The following is a 23,432-nucleotide window of genomic DNA, read 5'->3' on the forward strand; positions in this document are numbered from 1 at the left end:
TGGATTCCCACAAACTGAAAGATGTTGAGGTGCCACAAAAGCACCTCCATTAAATTTTCAAATAAAGAAGACTGGAAAACACTGCCTGAACAACTTCTGTGAAATCAGGATTCAGTGGCCTATGTAAAATATTAGTTACTGTCAAACTGCCTTACAATAACTCCACTGCTGAATCCACACAGAGTTGGCTCATGCCATGCACTTGGAGATGAAACCTGGCATCTTGGAACAAAGGTGGCAGGATCCAGCAAGGAGATGAGGATGTACAGGAGGCAGGAAAGAACCAGGGAAATGAAGACTGAGCCTTCTGAACATCTGAGCCCCTCTGAGACCCCAAATCTCATTTCTAGTGCCTGATTTCACTGCGGAGATGCCAAACAACTTAACACTTACAAAATGAGGAGGACACCTGAACTTACAGGAATGTCTGGGTCTACTTCAGGCACAAAGAGATTGGGGAGATAAGGACAGAACATTTTCATGCATGAACTTCTGAAGAATTTTGTCTACTAAAGAAAAAAAAAGGCAAGCAGCTTGTTTACCCCTTTAAAAAGAGAATCCAAGAAGCTCCATACGACTCAAGCCCATGGAGTAGGAGAGACCCAAGACTTTGGCATCTCGCCAGACTTGACTCTGAGCATTTTATGGAAGGTCAAAAGTGCACCAGATAAAGGACTGGCATTTAGAGGGAGAATATTCTTCACGATAGGCACTTTCACAATGACTCCAGTGCTTTTAAAAAATAATCTCGAGTTTCCTAGAGCTGTATGTTTTTGTAAAAAGGTTTAGGATGTTTTCCTACATAAATGGCACTTCAGAAGGATGAGCTGCTGATTTTAGTCAGCATGTGAAATTTCAAAAGCTATGACAGTCAAATGCTTGTAGAAAACAATTTCTGTAGCCCATCACATCCTGCAAGCCTTGTACAGCATTTCCAGAGGAGGTTTTTAAATGAATACACAACTGTGGTTGTTTGGGTTTAAAGGAATTCTCTCCTACCCCATCCTGAAAGTTTCACTATGCTGCTACTATAAAATCCTGTAAGATATTCTGTATGTAATACATGCTTTCCTGTGTGAGCCACTGTGTAGGCAAGTTTTTTAATGTATTTAGGCAGAACTCTCTTGCATCTTCAGTTACGCAAGCAGCACATCTGTGTATATCAGACCAAAAGCATTTGCAGAGAAAACACTGTATTAAAATTCCTGGGTTTGGTCTCTCATTCCCAGGGTTATGGGAGTGCCTCGGATTGCTCAACACTGACCCCTCTGTCAGCCTCGACTCCACAAAGGAAATTACAAATTCAAAGTAAAATGCGTGTTTATGACACCTACCAGCTCCGTGTCCTGCACCCGCTGGACTCTTGGGATCTTACTCAGGAGTTCTGGAGGCAATGCTCCTATTCCTGAAACACCAGGCTTCTATCCAGAGCAGGTGTGGACCCCATGTGTGGATCTGAGCACCCCCCTTCCACCAGAGATGGAGCCACTCAAGGTCTCGGGATGGGAGGGGTCCTGTCCCAGAGGAGGCTGCAGCAGGAGTGTGATGGCCAGGAGCACTTGGGGAGTGCTGGGGGGCTCCTTCTCCTCCTTGGGCTTGGCCAAGCAGTCCCAGCAAAAAGGCTGGGTGAGGAAAAGCTGCCTGAAGGTCAAACCCACAAACCTGGTGGTCAGCTCAGGGTCTGGGTGGTGCTCGCCAACACGCTGCACGAGGGATTTCAGACCTGACCCTCCAAATTGCAGTTTATTTCACAGCAAAGACCCAATTTTTTCCTCTCTGTGATTCTACCTCAGTCACAGGGCCTCCTTAAAAATCCTCAGGTAGGAAGGCAAGGCAAGCCAGAGGAGCACAACTCCCGTGCTCAGTGCATCTTGCGTGCGTGCACTCTGTGCTCCTGACACAAACACATTGCCAAGCTCATTTTAAAGGTATAATATTACAAAGCAAAGTAATTCTGGCACAACTTCTAGTACTTCTGACACAAAGTGGCCCTTTGGGCCAGTGAGAGGCTCTGGGCTGTTCCCCTGGTGCAGAGTGATGCTGAGGAGGAAGCTAGACCAGACTGGAATTTGGGTTTGATTCAAAGGAAAAGTTAAAAGTCTGGGGGAAGCAGATGCTCAGCTGGTCCAAATCAGAAAAATTTTGTTGAAGCTCACGAAATGATGTCACCACAGCCTCAGCCTTGCCTGCTCATCTAAACAGTTCAAGGCTCTCGAGTCAGGAGAGCTCAGGTGGAGATCTGAGGAGCAGAGCCTCTTCCTCTCATTTCCCCAGAGCTAGTTTAGTGTCACTGAGAAACTCCAAACCTATCCAAATAATCCTGATGCAACTTATTTAGCCTATCTAGTCAATTCTTGTAAAGATTACATGGACATGGCTGCTTCAAGCAGACCAGTTTTCTAATTTTATGAAGCACTCAGCTCGGCCCCTTAAAATCACAGCTTTACCTTGGCTGAGTATTAACCCAGCCTGGAAAAAACAACAGGCCAACCTCGTGGGCTCTCTCCCTTGCAGGATTGCTTGAGGCTCTTAATACACTTTCTCTTATTTATACAGCTCCAAATTCTGATGTTAGACATAAATAGGAAAGGGCCTCGACAAAAATGACATCTGAAGCTTAATTCAGTCCTTTGTTAATGGAGCTGTTCAACACAGCAGCTCCCATTTGTGCTCCTGAAACCAGAAGGCAGCTGGAAATAGTAAACTGGACGTTTTTGCTTTTTTAAAAGTCATATTTTAAAAACTGTTCTGAGTATTGATTCTATTATGCCTCATCTTTGTAGTTACACTCCTACAAAGGTGTGGATGAGCTGCAGCTGATAGAGGAGCACGTGGTGGAAGGTAACCCTGTGTGAAACCTGGAAGACCTGATGGCAAACCAAGGCATTCCTCTGCTCACATCCCACAGAAAAGGCCATTTAAGTCATCTCAGGCTGGGCAGATCCTGCCTTGCACTTGGGCATCTGGCAGTGAAGATCACATAAATACCTGCTCCTCACGTTGTGCTCCTCTGCAGACTTTTCACTCACATTTTGATGGGTGACCAGCCACATTTCCAAAAGATAAACCAAGGAGGAGACAACACAATCCTGGCATAATATAATAAAAAGATTTTTTTAAGGGTTTGGATAAAAGTAGCCCTGAGTGGAGGCAAGAAAGCACCCCCAAATCTCAGGTTAGGGATTTGTCCCTGTACAGTTCCCCTCCCACTGCTGCCTCCACGGCTGCAGATGAGGGAGGAAGGCTGTGAAGTTAATTTGCCCCTTGATTAAGACTCCAAATGTCATTTCTACCTGACATCAGGACTCTGCCTGTGCTCTCCATCCCCAGCCACTCCTGGCTCCTTGCTCCCATGCCATGACACCAAGTTGGAGCTGGAACAGAGGCAACGGGGCAGGTCCTGGCTGCTGACCCTGCCAGCACCTTCCTGCCTGCAGCCTTCCCAGAAAAACATCTTTGGAAACAGCCAGAGAAGTGATACTGACCCTTTGTCTTTCACAACACCATCAACTTTTGGTGTAAACACAGAGTTCATGGGTTGGGCAGTTACTGAGAAAGTCACTGACCAAGGGAATAACAAATAAATACCAGAAATAAATAAATAAAAGAAGATGGTATTTTAGCTCTGGGGGTCTTTCTGGAAAATGGGATAAAATGAGTCACATGGAAAAGGGCAGTAAACAGTTTATGTCCTGGAACAGCCATATTACAGTGGAGTGTCCAGAGGTGACACCACCAGCCACATCAGGCCCTCTCAAATTTGGTGTCTTTTCGCAACAGTGGACTGTTGCTTCCCTTAGAAGCTTCTAAATTTAGAATTTTAGAAGCTTCTAAAATTCATCCCCTCACCACCTGCTTCTGTCTGCATGGAAGACTAACTCCTTCCTCCTCAGGATGCAGGACAGACTGTGGGGAAGCTGCTCCCTGCCTGTGGTGGGAAATGCCTTGGAGGAACCTCCAAGGTTCTGATGTCTGAGGAACACGGAGCAAAGCCAGAGAGCACCAAAGCACCATCACCTCACCTGAAGAGACAGGAATTAAAGGCAGAATAGAAGCAACAGGAGTGGGGGAAAAGCTATTTACATTTTTTAGGAGTTTTTACTCTTTTTTTCTAACTTAGCTCACATATTCTCAAGCATGAAGCCACCACTGATGTCGTTTCACAGGGCATCACCAGAAACACAAAGAAAAAGCAGCTGGTTTAGGATCTTTTTGTCTTTATGTTTTGCCTCAACACCTTTTTCATTCTCTGTGAAGGTACAAGTGTTACACAGCCCCATTTTTACAGGAAGAATGTCCCTTTGGAGGTTCAACCACCTGCATGAACCTCTGCAGGGCCCCAAAACACCTTCCCCTTTTGTGGGGGCAGCAGCATAGATAGTTTATTCATTTCCAAAATGCTTCCAACCAATTTGTCATTTTTTTTTTCTTTCTCTTAGCATTTCTGGTCACACAATATTGAGCAATAATAACCAGAGGAGGATGAAAACTGCTGCAGCTTGAGAAGTGAGCTCAGGATATGATTCCTCCTCACCGGATGCCTGGAAGATGTCACTGAAATTCTCTCTCCCTCAGTGCAACCCGTGTGGAGCCAATATGAACTCTCAGCAAAGTGCTTAAAAAGCCATTATTTATAATAACTGTTAAATGATGAGACATTGTTTACCCAGATTGTAAGATAAATTCTCACTTACAGAATGCTTCCCTGACCGTCCTGAACGTCATCTGGTTTTTATTTAAATGCAAAATGAAATTAGGCTCCCAATAACACAGCAGAAGAATTCAATAAGATGGGGCTTTTCACTTACAGTTTAATATTAACATTTTCCCATAAATGTTAATGAATAAAAGTCTACTGTTTTATGTATTATCCATGGTGGGGAGACAGCAGGCTAGGAATGGAAGGGAAGCTAATCTTTTCATACCACAAATTAGGATATATACTTCAAGGAGAACTAAGCATTCCCAGCATTGCCAGGGACCTGGCCACAACCCTGCTTCCTCCGGGGGCAGCCACTGGATCTGGTCCCACAGGGATGCTCCAGGGAGTCTCCTTCCCCACTGATCAGTGAGATCCTCTCCCAGCCAAAATCCCCTTTGGGTTTGTTTCTCCTTTTCCCTATCCCTCTCTCCTTCTGCCTGACCACATCCCCTAAGACACCCTACAAGCATCAGACAGCCAACACCACCATCAGCCAAGGCCTGATATTCTCAGACTCCACCATGGATAGCAAGGTAGGATTATGGTAAAAATCAGGTTATTATTTGCCTGATCTTCTGCCAGAGAAAGGGGTGATGAGAGGTGAGGGGAGGGCTGCAAAGTGCAGCACAACAACAGGAAACGACACAGCATCCAGAGGGGTGGGAGAAGGACCTGGAGATGGCAGAGGTGGCACTTTGGGGGCTCACCAAAGGACCTGTGCCTGCTGCTGCCAAAGCAGGAGCTTTGGATCCTGCTGTGGGAGAGGGGCTGAGAGCACTGGAGGCTGCAGGGCCAGAGGGTTGGCTCACACCAGAACATTTGCATTGTTTTGGCTCTTGACCTTCCATTTACTGCCGAGGGTTTTGCTGTGTTAATGTGTGTTTTGCTGTTTGGTGACTCATGCTTCGTCCTACCTCCCTAATAAGTGTTCATTTAACAGTTTGACTGCTTAACAATTTATTGCACAAATGGGTTTCCATTCCACAGCCTCCTCTCCCATCTCCCCCAGAGAGGGCAATGCACAGTTTATGAGAGCTTTGTGATGGCCTGTGCTGCACACCCCAAAAATCAGCAAATACCAAACAGCTCTCTGGGGCTGCTGGGCTCGGGAGGAGGGACAGGAACTGTCTTGTCTTTATTCTGCCACCACCTCAGCAGCTGCAACAAGTTTTGGCTCACAAAACAGCTGTAAAAATACCAGTTCTGGTTCAAATGCTGGGAGACGAGGGCTCTTGTACTTACTAAGAGAGATATGCTTGCCATAAGTTGTATTCTACATAAAAATACCATGCAAAGAATCCTAAAAGGAATGACAAGGTAATTATAGAGATTAGAGATGGAAAAACCCTGTAGTCTCCTGCCCCCTGCTCAGTGTGGGACCACTCGGTGTGGGGCAGACTTCAGGCCTCAGACTTTTAAAGGGAAGATTTAATAAACACTAAGAAACATTTCTAAATATTTAGAAAACTCAAAATAACAGATTTTCAAGCCAAGCTGTGCAAACAGAACATGAATTTAGAAAACTTGTTAAAAAATCAACAGCTTCTGCGTGCACCCAAATATATTTCTTTGGATTAAGGAGGCATCACCTCATGGGCAGGATGCTGCATGTGGAGCTGGGAATTCCCTGTGGGAATACCTACCGTGGCTCTCCTCTTGTTCCCCCTGGAATTAACAGCAGAAGCCTCAGGGATGCAAACAGCTTAATGCTTTAGGAGGGACTCAACAGACAGTCAAATGAGAGCAAAGCCAAGCGAGACAGGACAGAGCTTTAAATTTTCCTGTGAAATTCGGGAGTATTGCAGTTAATTTGCTTCATCATTAGGAAGAAAAACAACAACCCAAAGCAAACCAAAACAAACCCCAACAACAATAACAAATCTCTAAGGAGAAAGGGAACTGTGTCTCTGCTCACCACTTTTGAGACAAAGCACTGGAAGGAAAATGTCCAGTTCCAATAATGTCATAACCTGATTACAGCCTGACCAGAAGAGCTAAAACACTTGCAGAACAATGAGTAAGGAATTAAGTTTTAAATTGAGTGCTGGCCCTATCTCGTGTCACTTCTTTATATTCCAGTAGAAAGGACACTGCTGAGCTCATTCCATCCAGAGCAGTGTGGATGCCTGGATGCAGACACCATTTAGTCATCTCCTATATGTTCCTCCCCATTTCTCTCTCCAGGAGGAATGACAAATCCAGAAATGTGACTGCACTTTGTTTTATTATGATATCGATTTTTCTGCAAAGGGAAAAGTGCATTTATCCCCCAGGTCTGTGGGCTGGCAGGAAAGGGTTAACAAAATGTTTATCACAAAGCTGGCTTCAGAGTTGAAAGTAATGTGATCAGTAATGAATTTTGTGTTACATTAGGTTGTATAAATGGACAGACAAGCGCAGACAACAAGTGGCCAGGAGTCGGGGCTAATCTAATGATGTAAAAATAGAGACAGCACCAATTATACTTGGGGCCAGCTCAGAGCTCCTGCAGGGACTGCAAATGAATAGGTACAAATCAAATTACTGACTAATAGACGCACTACAAGAGAGGGCAGTCAATGCTAAATACATTAGGGCCTTGTGACCTCTCTGCTCTGAACAGCAGAATCCTAAATTTGACTTAAAAAAAAAAAATAAATCAAAGAAACTCTTGTTCGTTTAAGGAGAGAAACAGAACAATGTTATTTGTGAAATGACTTGAGACACTTTGATATTTCTTTTTTTGGGGGTTGTCCCCCTATGGCCACGTTAGGTACGTGTAGCCCTTGGAAAGCTGAGAGAGGGTTTGCTTTTCAGAACAAGGAAAAAAAATATTCTTTGTGCAAAAGTTAAGACCTGATAACAATACAGTTGTGTTACCTACCAAAACATTTCAAAGCCATGTGCCTCTTTGTGGTGATGTTTTTTACTGCTACTTCACCGGCTGTGTCTGTATCAAAAATAAAATATTTCTTAAAAAAAAATGCCTTGATTTAATAAGAAGAAAAAGAAAAGGAATCTCCCCACACCACAGTTGATAATAAGCAACTTGTTATCAAATGGCAGAAAAGTCAGAGTTGTCTTGTGGCTTCAGTGCTCCCTTTAGAATTTTTCTACAAACAGCAATGAACTTAAAATTCACACCAGAGACATTCACGGTATCAGCATTCACACCCCCCTCCCCCTTAAATAATGTATGACCTGGAAGAACTTCCACTAAAAACTCCCAGGGCCAGTGGCAAGATGGATTTGGAGACCTGGGAAATTACAGGGAAATGAAAAATGCTCCTGTTAGCCCTGGAAGGGCTGTGGGATGGGACTGCTCAGGGACACCCTTGGGCAGGAGAGAGCAAGAGGCCCAGGCTGAAGTGCTCCATGTCCCAAAATGTGTGCAAGGCCAATGCTCCTCTTGCCCAGCACTTCAAAAGTTGTGGTTCCTAAAGAGCCGGAATTTTCCTTCCTTTCAAACGAGGCCCATCCAAATAAACCTTTTGCAGGAAGAACTGCACTGAGCTCTTCAACTTATTTGAGGGGGTAATTTAATCTCTGACCCTGGGATGAATATTCTGAAAGTTCAAAGGCTGCTTTTAGCATGGATGTTATTTGATCCACCAGTGAGTTTGTTGCCCGAGCTGGTTTTGCACTGAACCTGTGCAGAAATCTCTTGGCAGAAATGCTCCACAGAGGGAAAATCCACTGCTCTGTGTTCCTGTGTTCCTACAGCCCATGTCTGAGTTAGGATTAGGGCCAGCTGAGGAGAGAGAAGGGGAAAACTGTCTTGGGTAAATTAAAAGGAAGAGGAAGGAAAGAAGGAAATGAAGGAGAGACGGAGAGAGGGAAGGAGGGAGGGGAAGGTACCAGTGGAAGCTCTGACTCTATAAAGGGCTAATCCTATTCCTGAAACTAAATGTACAGATACATCTATGCTCAGGTGGCTGCTGATCTTTGAACAGAGCTTGTGACCACAGATATCTTTGCAAAAAATCCCCAGGAAGGATGTTCCTTGCACAGGAGTCACTGGCTCGCTCTCCTCCCTCCGCTTCCCACCTCATCCAGGCACACCAGGAAACATGTGACTTCACCTCTCTAACCTCCAGATTTCACAGAAAGATCTCAAAATTGTCCCCCTGCAAATCTCAAAGGTGTCCAAACCCGAGTTAGGCTCAGGCTGGTGTAGCCACACGGCTTTGGCCAAGGACCAGGATCCCAACTGCCCGGAACACCGATCCCGGGTTTCCTACGGGCTATTCCCTAACAGCACGTCTAATTAGCTCCACTTACTTACATCCCATTAATCAGGTTAAAGAGTTTGCTTCAACATATGAGCTTCCTTCATCGCATTATGAGTTTGTTCATGACGTTTGGAAGGAATCCAGATGGTTTCCTCCGAGGGCCAGAGGTGCAACTCACCGCTGTGCCACGGGGCTTCCCACGGGCTTGGAGTTTTGCAGCAGTTTTTGGAAGAAATATATATTTAAAAAAAAACTCCCATCCCGTTGCTCAGACTGTAATGGCTTGGTCCCCTATGATAGACTAATTTTAAATATTAAGCCTAGAAATCACCAAAATACATTTGAAAGCTTGAAAAACGTCCTTGCTGAAGGAATAGGTGAATCAGAGGATTTACTGATTACTAAATTGTGTTTTTGGAGGGAAAGATTTCTAGCCTGGGCTGGCAATTTCTGCATGTCCAGCTGAAGTGGAATGCTGTCAGAGATATTTGTCTCCTGAAAGCACAGTTTCATAAATCACATAAATCTTTTTTTTTCTTTTTTTGGGAATGCACTGTGAAGTTCCAGCACACACTCAGAAACTGCACTGCAAATGTAAATATTGTAGCTGTTTGAAAACAAAGCTTTGCAAGCAAAAGAGGGCACTGACCACTAACATTTGGGAGTAGACCTAATTTTTTTTTTTTTCAGTGAGAGTTTGACAGAAACAGCAAAAACATCTTTTTGCATCTTTGCCAATTTACGCCCTCTTTGGAATTAAATGTGTATCTGGGCTGACAGCTTATGTACAGCAGACTCCACTTAAGATAGACATGGGTCGTCTGGATAATTGGATAACAAGGAGAAAAGCTGGTTTCCCAATCAAGTCAACTAGCTGGATGACTGGAGTTATCATTTAGGTCACGAGGAAAGGAGATTTTTGAGGGGTCATTTTCCAGACCTGGTTCTTCTCCCATCCACTGTCCAACAGCCCTTGGCAACCAGTTGGAGGTGGGAAAGACCCATCTAATTCCCCTTCCCTGCAAATGCCAGATTATCCCTCATGTTTTTAGCATCCTCCAGTTTGATGTTTCTGGAATGACCAATCTTTGGGTCATTTCTGCCTCTGCCAGTAGCCAGGACCCAGGGTTAGTGTTGCCATTCCTGCTCTGCAGTGCAAGGGGGCAGGTATCAAACAAAGACCCTGTGAATATCTAACCCCCCTTCAGTCTGTGCACCACAAGCAAATGCTTCCTCCTCACTCCTGCAGCACATCAGCCCTGACTACTAAATAAATCTACGTGTCAGCTATGCCCTAACAGTTAAGGCATTAAAAGAATCTATTTATCTCTTGCCATTAAGTGCATGTCAGGGCCAGTTGAGCACTTGACAAAGTCTCACTGTCCACCCTACTGCCCATTTTTTGTCCACACAGTGGACCTGTGCACTGCATGTGCTCCACATCTTGACAATCTGAGTTAGAAATGTTCATTAATTCGTGTTGCAGCTCGAGTAAGACTTTGCACGTTCCGTTAAATCTCTGCAAAATCTATTTAAGGACTGAAGCGAATCCAAGGAGCACAAACAGGGGTTGCAGCATGCATAACATAAAGGCATGAGCAAGTTAAAATAAGCCATTTTAGGATTATTAGAAGGAAAATTATAACTTCCACAATTCTGAGTCCAATGCAGAAATATAACCACTGGTTTTGGAAGCAGCACCAATACAAAAACCAACTACCAACAAGCAAACCTTCAAAACCTTCAGTGTGTCCTTTTCAGCTGAACTCTTCGCTGTCCTTTCACTGCAGTGAGTGGGCAGCAGAGAAACCAAGGGAGAAAACTGCATGTTTTCAAAGCTAAACCAGTTCAGCTGAGGTTGGGTACAATGTAAGTGCTTTGGGGGAAGTGAAAACTCTCCTACTTGTTACGAGGCAACAAAGACGCCTCTTCTTTGAAGCCAGGGTAATGTAGCTCCACACTTATCTTCCCCCATTTATTAAGCAGCAGACAGATGAGCCCTTCCCTGTACTCCCAGCCTGAGGAATGGTGCTGGCAGCCAGTGCCAATCGACTCCCTCGGCAAGTGCAGCTCTCCAGGTACCATCTGAGCAGGAGAGAACTTTTTATGTCTGTCTGGTAAGAGGAGCAGCTCAAGAGCTGTCAGGGGATGGAAGTGGAAAGGGCACGGGAGTTCACTGCCTTATCACCAGGTTCTCTCTGCTGTTCTGAGTCACCACATGCCCAGATCCTGAGAATAAAGTATGTTAGTGGTAGAGAGAATCCCACGACAGGCAGGAAAACACAGAGTGTTAATGAGAGCGGGAGGAGGGTGGTGGGATGGGGTGAGCTGGGTCAGTGCTCACGTTACTCATTATTGCCACGTACATTTGCTGCTCTGAATTGGCACCTACCTTGCACTCATTAGGAAGATTTATGTGTCTGGAGTAAAAGCAGGGAGAAATCTCTCTGGATGAATTTTAGTAATGGCATCCCTGCAAACAGCTCCTTTCTGCCTTTACACCTGCAGTGCTGTGAGCCTCAGCCTTTGCCAGAGAAGTTGGCTCTCACTGCCATCAGCTGGGCTTGGTGGAAATGGAAGGAAAATAGAGGGCTCTGCCTCTGACAAAGTTCTTGGTTTACTGTATAATACACTGTGAAGTCTCCAGGGCAGTCAGTCACCTTAGCTTGTCTGGAAGGCTTCAGCTTTCAGAGAAGGTATTCCCCTCACCTTTCCCCTACCATCCACAGCCTGAGGGGTGCTGACCCGTTATCAGCAGTGGATACCCTCCCAAAGTTCACACTGATCACAGTGTGGGTCAGGAAGTGATGAAATATGTGCCTTTCTCTATTTTCACAGCCTGTTTTTTCCACCTTCCAAGCCCTTTACAGCCATGAGCTGATTAAACTCCACACCAGCACTGTGAGGCACCTCTATCCTCACTGCAGTGATGGAGCTCTGGAGCCATGGACATGTGAAATGCCTCATCCAAGGCAACAGGATGGTGAGGATTTGCACCAGATCTCTAAGAGACCCACACTTAGTCTTCAACCAACTCTTTCTGTTAATACCAAATCTTAAACCAAATCCTTTGACTTCATTTTTCCCAAGATGGAAATCAGAGGAGAGACAGCTGGAAAGGTGACCAGTTGGGTTAAAAGGGCTTAAATTCTGCTCTGAATCCTCCCCCTGCAGACTGTGGGAAGCAGATGCAGTTTTTGTACCTGCTGTATGTGCCCAAAGGTGACCCACCTGCAAAGCAGGGGAGGAGCCCTGGTGGGAGAGACCCTGAGCCTTCTGGAGGAGCAGGAAGAGCTCAGAGCAGCACAAGACCCTCAGCAACACGTGAGGGCAAGAGCAAAAGGAAGAGACAACTCCTGCCTTACACAGCCTTCCTGAAAGGTCCAGGGGTTGGCATTCCCACACCTTTCTGCCAGAGTTCCTCCTCTTTTTCTTTCCCAGGCAAGCTGCCAGAAGAGCAACAAGCAAGCTGGCAGCTGATGTCAGGAGCCACCATAACTGCTGGGTGTTTTTACTAGAGGTGTTTTTTAGAACAAGTCAAAATTAATGGAGACAATAAAACCGCAATAGCTGCGTTTTAATTTCTGAGCATCTCCTACCATGGGGCCCCTCCTGACAGCATAATCTCTGATGTGCCATTCCATTTACTTAAACAGATGATATAATTTATCAATATAATGGACACTGATGAAGATGGATTAATTTGGATTACAGAACCAGCGGCTCTATTGAGGACACAAAATGAGGATATGTGTGATTATGACATTGTTTGGGGCAGGGTGGGCAGGGGCAGCAATCTGCAGAGAAACTCGGGTGCTCCTGAGCTGGCAGGAGAGGGAGGAGAGCCCTTATGATAAAGGGCTTCACGTGCCAGTATTTTTCTTCAAGCTATTTAAGGCTTCTCAGAGTGTGTTTATGGGAGGTATCACTAATTCCTTTCTCTGAACGACCTCGCTCGCACTGAGATATCCCCCCCTCCAAAAGTTAATCAGAGAGAGAGAGAGAGAGAGAGAGAGTGTACAGAGAAAAGGAAAAGTGAAACTTAAAATAAATAAATAAATATAAAAAAAAATTAAAAACAAAAATCACCATTGGGTGAGATGTACGTGATCTCTGATCACACCTCTTCTTTGTACCTGTTCCTGATCCCACTATGTCCCTGCTGGGGGATTCGCACATCGCGTCGGCCAGGCGCTCCCGCAGGCCCTCCTCCGTGTGCTCCATGGAGGACATGTGGCGCAGACCGAAGTTCTCGGGCCAGCTCCCGCACACCTCCAGCAAGGTCACGCTCCGGTCGAAGGCACCTTCAACAGACAAACGGGACACGTTTCGGACACGTTTGGGACACGCCGGGACCAACCTCCTCCCGCGCGGGTCGCGGGGGAAAGAACGAAGCCCCTTTTTGCGTCTGGAGGCCGTGAAAAGTTAATTTTAGCAACTTGGTTGTGAGTGTTGGTGCTACCAGCCTTAAATACTGACCAGCCGAGACCAAGCAGTTGTAAACGAAATTAAAATGAAATTAAAATACAGACCCAGTTCTGCTCTCGCACCAGCGAGAGTCGCAAAAGCAGCATAATAATGCAAATGTGAATGGCGTGTAATGTCAAAAAAAAAAAAAAATGTGCTTTTAAGTATATGTTAGACATCTAGAAGTTATTTTTAAAGTTGATTTGTCTTGGTGTTACCAGCACAGCAGGATTAGATAGAGCCCTAAGTACTGACCAGCTTTGACCAAGCAACTCTAAGCAAAAAGGTTAAATTAAAAATACAGACCCAATTCCGGTCTCACAGCAGTGAGAGTCATGAAAGCAGCACAGTAACAAAATGTGAATGACATGCGATGTTAAAAAAATACATATGTTTTTAAGTATATGTTAGACAACAAGAAATTACTTTTAAAGTTGATTTGTCTTTCACTGGGCTGCTGCTGAGATCCTTTCCTCCCTTCCTACCTCACACAGTGGAAACAGTCAAGTCATTTTGTCTTTGCCAAAAGGCAGAAATTTCAGCTAAAACCCCTTTCTTGCACTTAAAACAGAGAACTGCAACAGTGTGGCAGAGCTGCCTGGTGTCTGAAGTGTGTTTGTTGAGCGAAGAAAGTGAGCCCTTCCCTCAGTCTGGGGTATCTGTGGGTTTTCCCTGTTCCTGCCGGGTGAAGTTTTAGGTCAAATGTGCTCCAAGAGAGACTCTTTCACCAGCAGCACGTTACTGAAGATGTTGGTTCTTGTGACGGAGCGCACGTACCTACAAAAGACACTTCAAATAACCCCTTGACTTGCAGTTATTACCTCATTCACAGCAGGGTATGATGTTCTGCCGAATGCAAAGATTAGATTCCGAATTCAGGATCACTTCAAAGTACAAATTAAAATGATTCTCCTTTATTATACAGCAAGTCTTCTGCGAAGGCTTACTTAAATCATTCCCACTTGGAACAAGATTACAGTTATGCTTTGTTGCTTCAAGCACATACCATTTACTCCACTATTAGGTAACTGAATATGCAGCGTTTATTGTGCCTGGTTTCTGCCAGCCTACGGTGGGAGGGGGGGTGGTGGGGGGAGAAAAAATGCAAATGCCAATGTTTCTCAAAGTTAAAAGTACATGAAACACGTCCTTGTTATCAGGCCTTTGGTTTTCCCCTTTGATCAGCCGTCAGAAACTATCTACACTTGTAGTCTGTGACTGTACAGCTTCACAACACACCCCCTGCCACTGACAGGTGGTAATAGAAAGGGTGAGAGACCAAGCCCCGCGGCAGGCGTCCCTTCCTCTGATAACGTCCAAAGTACCGGGTGATAACCGTTAGTAAACACTCGGGCAGCCAGTTAATCCATACATCAGCAAAGAGGGGCAGATAATTTTGAACTCTAATGGCACGGACAAAAGCACCAGGGCTGGCATTTCAGGGATTTATATGGGCTGCAATGGTGACTCCTGGCTCCTGAATTTCATCGGCGCGCAACAAACTTTGATTTATCTCCTCGCCTGGCTGCAGAGTGGATTCCTGGCACTAGAAAACCATCAACGCTAAAATGGACCTCTACAAAATGGGACCGTGGCTCTTATGTGATACATGCACTTGAACTCTGGATGAATCCCAGTTTAAACCAAGAGGAGGAATGACCAAATATTTCAACTTTTAATGGGTCTTTGGATTTATAAGGTTGCTCCAGTCTACTAATTTGTTTTAAAGCAAGGGTTCTTGAAGCTTGTTTGAGAAAATGCAGCGAGGAGGCGAAGTAATTACAGTGATGTTTAAGTCTCTGAAACATTTTCATGATGTCAGCTCTCCTAAAGGCAGTAGGAAAAGCAAAATTTGGTCTTTTTTTGAAGCTTTTTTCCCCTAAGTCATCCCCTACAGTTTCATGCAACCCTGAGACTCCCACTCTGCACATGCTCCAAGACCCCACGGATTTCAGCTGGTTTTGACAGGCCTGTTCACATAGCCAGAGAGCCACTGGGGGGGCTTTTAAACCTGCTTCCCAAACCCCAGGGAAGCAGCGGGGGGATTATGAGCTCCCACAGGTTTGCAGGGTTGTGCCAGAGATCAGAAATCTCCTCTTTCCTGGTGTCTGCCTTTATTCCTGAAGTGAGAAATGGGAGCATTTCTGCTCCTATAAGCAGACATATGAATAATAAGGCAAATGGCTTTTGAAGCTCTGCCAAGATGCCTGCTTATGTGTACAGGGAGAAACTTCGTGGAGTGCCGGGCTCTGGCTCCTGAGATACTTGAGTGAGAGCAAAGGAGACAAGTGCAGCGTTACCTCTGCAATCAGGGCCAGGAGCTGCCAAAACTTCTTAGCAGCAACGTGTGAGGTTGCAAGTGTTAATGCAAATGCAGGTTAGAGGGATTAACTGCACTGAAAGTTTTCTTGTAATAAAAAACAAACCAACCTGTAAGGCTGGGGAAGCTCTAGTTTTATCTTTCCTCCCTTTTCAGTCCTTCTCCACGTTAGCAGTGCACATCTGGCAATACCATCCATGTCCAGACATCCAGCTGTGATTCAGCAGCCACCGCTGCACCCTGTGGGTGAGTGCCCTGCCTTTGAGTAACAGGAGAGGTCTGTGCACCAGCATCTGCTCTGTGCTGCAGTGGCACCCACAAATTCCTCCTTATTTCCATACACACACTGATAAAAGGTGTTCTGGGTAAAGCTGAACATGCAGAGTGTGACTGAGGTTATTCCAGGTGTGGGGGTAGAAAATGGACCTTGCTTGAGCAGGCAGGTCCCTTCCTACTGTAAATCCCTGGCTCTGTCCCTCTCTGATGTAAAACAAAACCGCTCCAGCAAAAACAAGACCAATTGTCATACACCTTCCTGTCTGTCCTGCCACTACATCAGCAGACAGCACATGTATCAGAGTCCAATGATTTTTTTCAAGGCAGAATTAAGTCCTGGGTATTTTTACACCTTGGAAAATTCTTCTGTGGAGTGTGTGTGACACGGCAGTGGGCTGGTTGCTCCCAGGAGCCTGTGGGTACTTTGCCTTCCGTGCACCGTTCCCGACGGCACATGGGTTAATGGTATTAAACTTACACTGATAGCAGCTCACCCTATCTCTGCTATTTATTAAATTGTAATATCTCTCTCTCTCTCTCCCTGGCTGCCTTGCTCTCCCCTTTTCCATCCCAGTATCTCACTTGATAATGGATCAAATTCCCCATCGCCGGCCAGCGAGAAGTTTACAAATAAACCTCAGTGGAGCGTCCTGCTCCCAAAATCCCCCAACCCCGCCGCCGGAATGTGCCTGCAGAACCAGCGGGGTTGAGAGAGCTCCTGCTGATTCCAGGGATTACTGAGGGTTGAGAGAAGGCAGGCTTTGCCTTGTGCTGCCACTGACAGACCGCTGAAACCCTACTGACAGCCACCAATATCAGACCCTGACGTGTGAAGCCCAGACTTCCCTCTGTCCCCCGCCCGGATACGGCTTTGGCAGGGGAACAGGTTCCACCTAAAAGGAGCAATTCATTTAGAAACAACTCAAGAACCAGCAAATTGGGTATTATTTGAGTCAAGCAATTACTAGTGAAATCCTGGTGAAACCTCATTAAATCACTGAAAAAAAAATATCCCCTTGACTTAAAATTATGTCGATATTTCATCCTATTGCACAGTGTTTTCAGGCCAGCAGAACACTCACTTCTCTGCTTATTTACTGGAGATGAAACTGGGTGGGAATAAAGACCACCAGCCTTCTTTGTATGATGTCCAAGCATCATCCCAGACCCACAGCACTACCAATAAAAAACCCCAGATCAACCCAAATGGAACAAGAATGACCCTTGGATTGACCATCTGGGTCAAAAGTGCTTTGTTTTGCAATTGCAGTTTAAGTTTACAATGCTCCAAACACTCCGAGCTAATTCTGCTCCACACACAGGATTTTCCAATTACAACTCTAATTTTTGCCTGAAAACAACCTCCCACTTCTCCCCTTCCATGGACATCTGCCTCCCTTTCCTCCCACCACTGCCAATGGAGCAGAATCAGGTCCTCATCTTTCTGCTTAACGTTTCTTGCATTTTGTTAATGGCAAAGGCTTCTATTATTACTCACACCAAATTACCTTGCTTAGACACACGGGATTTAGCATTGCAATTGTTTCAAGGCTTTTAATATAAAAGCAAAATAAATTCTACAGAAGTAATTAAAAACTCCCTCACCCTAAACCTTGGAAATGCCCTTTCATTTCTCAGCCCCACCAACCAAGAGCGAGAAAAGCAGAGAAACTTATTTTCTCCTCTGAAAAAATTTAGTAGTAAAAAGTATTTTTACAAAATGTTTTAATGCTTCTAGTGTGTTATTTTTCTAAGTCAAAATAGCTAAGCTAAATCTTTCACCATAGCCCTTTAATTCGAAAGCCAGGGAAAATTTTTTTCATTAAACCTCTGGACGGCTTTGTTTAAAATATGAAATCAAGTAGCTCCATTTCCTGTCTTCTAAGGAACAGTAAATCAAACAGAGAACGTTCTCCAAAAATACAGTAATAGTTCTATTAAAGAGCTTGACAGTTTTGAGCCTCACCTCGCATATTGCAACATAAGGGTGAACAAAAATAACAGAGTCAACGGGGAGGGGGGAATGACCTGCCAGTTTTCACTGATAGAAGATGAATCCTGATCAACGGGATGGGGTTTGACCCTGTGTGATGTTGGACCTGGGGGGTGCCAAGGGGGGCTTGGAGGGACAGGAGGGGTCGCCCATCACTTCTCCTGCCTCTTCAGAAGCAAGAGAGGGCTTTGAAGGAAGTCCCAACCCACTTGGCACTGGCCATGCTGGTGAGCACAGCGGGGGCAGGACGGAGCTGCCCAGAAACACCTTGGCCGGGAGCGGGAACCCCACGGGCGTGTGAGGGACCAGCACATGGAAACCCTTGCCCAAAGCAGTGAGTCAAACTGTAACATACCCCGTTCAAACATTAAGGGTTGAACTTTCCTACAGGCCCTGCCAATTCCCTTCCATGCCATAACTTTGTGACTCCAGGGGGAATGGCACAAAGCGGCCGCTCTCAGTGCTGTGACAGGGATCTGCCCAAATGCCTCATTTGAGGGTGGAGGAAGAAACATCCCCCCGACCTGCCCCAGATCTGGCTGCTGACCATGTGGCACGTGCTGCTGATCCCCACCCATGCACAACTCCCATGCTGCAGTCCCAGCCCCCTGTGGTCAGCTCAAGTGGGACAGAATGCTCCAGTTCATCCCCGTGAACCACTGCTACACCAAGGTGTAAGTGCTATTTACTGCCTTTGGAAACGATGGCAGGAGCTTCAGCCTTCGGAGTGACTCTATTCCCTGTCATCTTCCCTCCCACAGAGTTTCTTTTTTTCCAGAACCTCTCACAGTTCTGTTATAAACAGGACATTACTCACCAGCCCTGTATCCTGTGAGTGCACTTCATTAATGGAGCCTTCGGCCGGGGTACCCAGTCCCACAGGCAACCAACACTTCCAAATCCCTTTGAACTCCTGGCTGAGCGAGCCCGAGAGGTTCCTCATCCCTCCCCAGCACTCCAGACTTGTAAACAAAACCCCTGTTTATTCCTCTGTCAGTGTTTCTAAAGGAGTTCTGAGCAAACACACAGCTGCCGGGAGCTGCCTCAGGAGCCCCTGTGCCCAGCAGCTCCATGGGATGAAAGATGGTCCAGAAGGAAGTTGCCCAACCACTGCCCATGTCCCACACAGCCACAGACTCAGGACAGTGGCCAAGGCAACGATGGCAACGTTCAGGATCACAGTGATGTCGTGGTGAAAGCTCAGCAGGTCCTTAGGGACCATCTCACCCTCCTGCTCCTCCCCACATCCCGAAAAACTCCATCTCCTCCTGCACAAGGGGTTAACCAGGGGCTCAGGAGGAGCATTTTGGATGATTAGGAGCATAGCCAGTGATCACAGCCATCCTGAAGGCTTTCAAACACAAGCGAGGCTGCAATTTTCAGAGCTGGAGCAGCGAGACATTTTTATAAATACATAAATCTTTTCAAGGAAAAACAAATATAGAGGAAAGAATGTAAACATTATTGTAAAATGCATAATAAAATGTCTGTTGTTTGTTAATTTTGCTCCTTATTATCCAGCCTATCTGTACCACCGATGTTGAAACATTTGCCTTTTTTTTTTTCCTTTTTTTAAACTCTCTTATTCATTTAAAAATAGTTTCCTGCATGTTATATGAATAAGCAAAACCTAAGGTCCTAAATCCAGGGGAACTTTGAAGTATGAAACCCGTGGTCTATGGGAACTATGTTTTCATTAATCAAAGTAGATGTTTCTAAAGCCATCAGATTTATCATGACTGGATTTCATATGTGAAACCCAATATACACACAGACATACACTGCTTGTCCTTTTGGATTAGTGCTGACCTTTTACTCTCCTTTCTGAAGGATCTGCCTTTCCTCAGAGCAGGGCTGCCCTGCTTTGCCAAAGGAGCCTTGACAGAGTGCGGTTCCAACTCTCCGCTTTCTGTCTGAGGACGAGTCTGGGCTAAGGTCAAAACATAAATGATTAAGTGTATTTATTAAACTCTGCCTTCGCCTTGAATGCTCCCAGTCACTCTGTTAGATGCCATCCAAGTGCAGATTCCTGCTGGCAGCACACCTGGCCACCAAACCAGGCACCCCAGAGCTGCCACCACACGACGCCGAGCCCCGCAATCGCGATGCTGAGCAAAGATCCCCCAAGCCCCTTGAGCACTGCCAAGAGCTCCTCTGGCCCTTGCTGAGCTCCTGGTTTCCCTAAGGCGTGGAGGTTCGTGAAAGGACATGGCAGAGATGGGATGGCTTAAAAACCAGAGGCAGGATGTGACATCCATCCAAATCAGGAGTTAAAAGATAAAATGCAAAAACAATGCGTGTTCGGTGTCAATGGGGGAATTGATGCCGTGGTTTTGCAGCACCAGAAGCACAGGACTTTGTCATCTTGCTCTGAAGAGTCATGTGGGGGCTGGGGCACAGGTGGGGACAGGTGAGTGCTGTCATGGGCTGCAGGCACCCACGGAGAAGGTGCAACTCACCCCCAGCCTAAGGAGCACGGCGCACTGAAAAATGAGATGAGTGCATTTTTCCAATACTGGATGCCATTTATCCAGCTGTCTAAAAGCAAAAAAGGAGATGGAAACTACAGTATAAGTGGATGCTATTATAATTTTAAAAACAAAATATCCCTTCGTAATAAAATTAATTTCCAAGAAATTCCGTCCCCCTCCCCAATCCCCTTGAACAGCGAGATTCCTGCATATTTTAACACTTTGAAGAATCAGAAAGCCTGGAAAAAATCAGGAATGCTACAATCGGCCCCAAACCCCCTTAGAGATTAACATTTCTTTGTATTTAATCCTGGCATAAAGCAGAGTGTCCTGAAGGACAGAGGGCTCTGCAGGAGCTGGGGTGGGTGTGAGTCACCAGGTACGACTCTGCACAGCAGAAAAACTTCACCTGATGTTCTTTCAACCTCCAGGTCTGGAAATTTCATTAAAAAAGGATTCGCAAAAGATCTTCAGCACTTCTTAGTTTTTGCAAGGTTGGAAATGTTTTCTCGTGGTATTCACATACTTACAATTCTCAGTCCTGGTTAAAATTAGAAAATCCAGTAACGTTTTTTTTTTTTTTTTTCCCCTCCTAGTAAAATTTCCCACTCTCTGAAGATCTACGACTTAGCTAAGTTTACAAGAAGATGATTATTGAGATTTTCAACAATGCCTAGGAAATTTAAACATGCAGTGAATTCCATTAAATCTCAGTGGAGGCTTTTTTAGAGAAGCCTTTATTTTGTTTGACTTCTCAGCTGAAGAAAAGCCACGATTTTAGGATGCTGTGGGGAGAGCTGGGTAAGATGCAGGAAGGACACATGTGGCATTTCTGTGACACTACAGAATGATCCTGCTTTGCCTATTTGTTTATATGCCAAGTAATTTCTGAACTCCTGGGAAGAGGTTTGCAGGCCTACCCTGCCTTACTGAGGTAGAAATGCCAATTCCACTGCAGGGACTGGAATAATGCATTACTTCCCTTAAGAAAACAGCAAGATTTATCTTGCTTATTATCAATCTCGTGGCATGTGCAAATGCATATATATATATATATATATATATGTACAAAGGACACATAATGGATTATAAAAGGCTCATATTTACCCACAAGTAAGGAAAGATCTGACAACTCATCGGGGTTTTTGGGATAACTAAGATCTTATGTTACACTTTGAGACACAAGCGTGGATTTGTCATATTGCTTGGGAGTTAGTGGTAACTGCCTGAGCCAAGGAATTTAATTCTGATTGTTTCATTTGAATTAAAAAAAAAAAGATCTTAAGTGTTGAAAAAACATTGGAACTGTGCTATGTACTAATATATCACTCAAATTGTAATAGGAGACTCTTTCTTGTGTAATAGAAACAGAGAGTGTAATGCTTGGAAAGGCCAAGTTCATTGTGGGTACAGTTCATCTGCAGCTGAATGTTGGGGATACTGGATTTTAAACCTGTTGCAAAGGAGGGGGGGTCATTTCTTCTTCATAAGTAATTTGCAGCCAGAAAAATGTTCAGGAACAAGAGGAGGGCAGTTTGTTGTCAGCCAAGAGAGGCTCAGAGCAGAGCATCTGTGGGGAAGCAGCTGAGCATCGACGCTCCGGAAACATGAAATTTCCTTTACATCACTGACAACTTGGTAAGAGAGAAACTGAAATATTTTTTGCATTATAACAGCAAAAGTTCCTCTGGTCTCATATCACCTTTCCCAGATGAAACATTTCACAGCCCAGCTGACATATAAACAGAAACCAAAATATTTTCCTAAGGTGCATCACTAATCCAGCTCGGGGCCTCCAGCTTGTAATTTATTTATCTTACCTCACTATGAGATAATGTAAGCGCCAGTTCCAAGCTACTGTCTAATAACTACTTGTACATGGGATAAATAAATCTCATTTGCAAACACCAGGCACTCGCTGGGTGTTTGGGAAGAGCTCACAGGGTGACTTTTCCTGCTGGTCTCTCTGCCCAGCACGTGGATGGTCACACCCAGCCCCTGCCATCGCCTGCAGCACAAGGCACAGAGTTATGGAAGGGTTTGGGTTGGAAAGGACCTTACAGACCACCTTGTTCCACCCCCTGCCATGGGCAGGGACACCTCCCACTATCCCAGGTTGCTCCAAGCCCCGTCCAACCTGGTCTTGGACACTTCCAGGGATGGGGCAGCCACAGCTTCTCTCTGGGCAACCTGTGCCAGGGCCTCCCCACCCTCCCAGGGAAGGATTTCTTCCTAATGATGAACCTTCTGACACTTGTTACTACTATATCCAGTGCAGAGACTGCTGGACTCAGAGTTTTAACATATTTCACAACCAGCACAAGATGAATTCAGGTATTAAACCAGGGTGATGGAAATGTCTGTGTCTGGGGTAGCCGAGAGGCTGCTGTGAGGATACAGCTCCACCAACATCAGGAACTGGTTTGGAAACTCAGCAACTTCTGAGTGACCAAGATCAGGGAATGGAAGAAAGACTGCAAAACACACCTAAAGGACCAAACTCTTTGCTGAGGCAAACCAAATTTTCAGTGTTGACAGAGCTTTATTGTTCACACCAGGGAACAGTTGGAACATCAAGGTTTAACCAGCTCACCCAAGCCAGGGTTGCCCAGAATGAAAGCTTCTGCCTGAGGACAACCCAGTGCAACGCCACATCTTCTCCAAAGTATGAAAACATAGACAGGACTTCCAGACCCACCACATTCTGCCCTGGGCAGGCAGCACATCCCAGGTACTGCTCCATCAGCTCTGGGCCTTTTGGAAACTGCTCACTCCAAGCCTCTGGTTCCCTCCAAGAACACCAGGAAAATGTGTTTCTTTAGGGGCTACAGAGAAACGTGAAATTTTATGTTTAGAAAATAATAAAAAATTCAACAAAACCTTAAACTTGTTTCCTTGTGAGCCTTCCAAGTCCGGGAAGATAAATTTTTTTGGCCCGGTTCTGAATTCATTAAAAGCACGTGCCAAGTTGCACGAGCGAGTTATCTGAGCT

The 23,432-nt window shown here is 45.3% G+C and overlaps 1 protein-coding gene across 8 annotated transcripts in view; it reads right to left on the bottom strand.

The window, feature by feature from the left end:
* The window catches only part of BCAS3 (BCAS3, microtubule associated cell migration factor), a 317,160-nt gene that overhangs the window by 8,278 nt on the left and 285,450 nt on the right, over positions 1-23,432 (bottom strand). For 3 of the 8 annotated variants that reach the window (XM_027660193.1, XM_027660192.1, XM_027660199.1), the window contains 2 exons: positions 13,050-13,217; positions 7,566-7,631 (listed from right to left, as the gene is read on the bottom strand). In XM_027660193.1, coding sequence (XP_027515994.1) covers positions 7,566-7,631; positions 13,050-13,217 — 234 coding nt within the window. Of the gene's footprint in view, positions 1-7,565; positions 7,632-13,002; positions 13,218-23,432 lie in introns of all 8 variants that reach the window. The other 5 variants (XM_027660195.1, XM_027660194.1, XM_027660197.1 and 2 more) reach the window with 4 other exon arrangements.

This window comes from Corapipo altera, unplaced genomic scaffold (assembly GCF_003945725.1).
Source record: "Corapipo altera isolate COAL_440 unplaced genomic scaffold, ASM394572v1 271, whole genome shotgun sequence".
NCBI classification, from domain to species: domain Eukaryota; kingdom Metazoa; phylum Chordata; class Aves; order Passeriformes; family Pipridae; genus Corapipo; species Corapipo altera.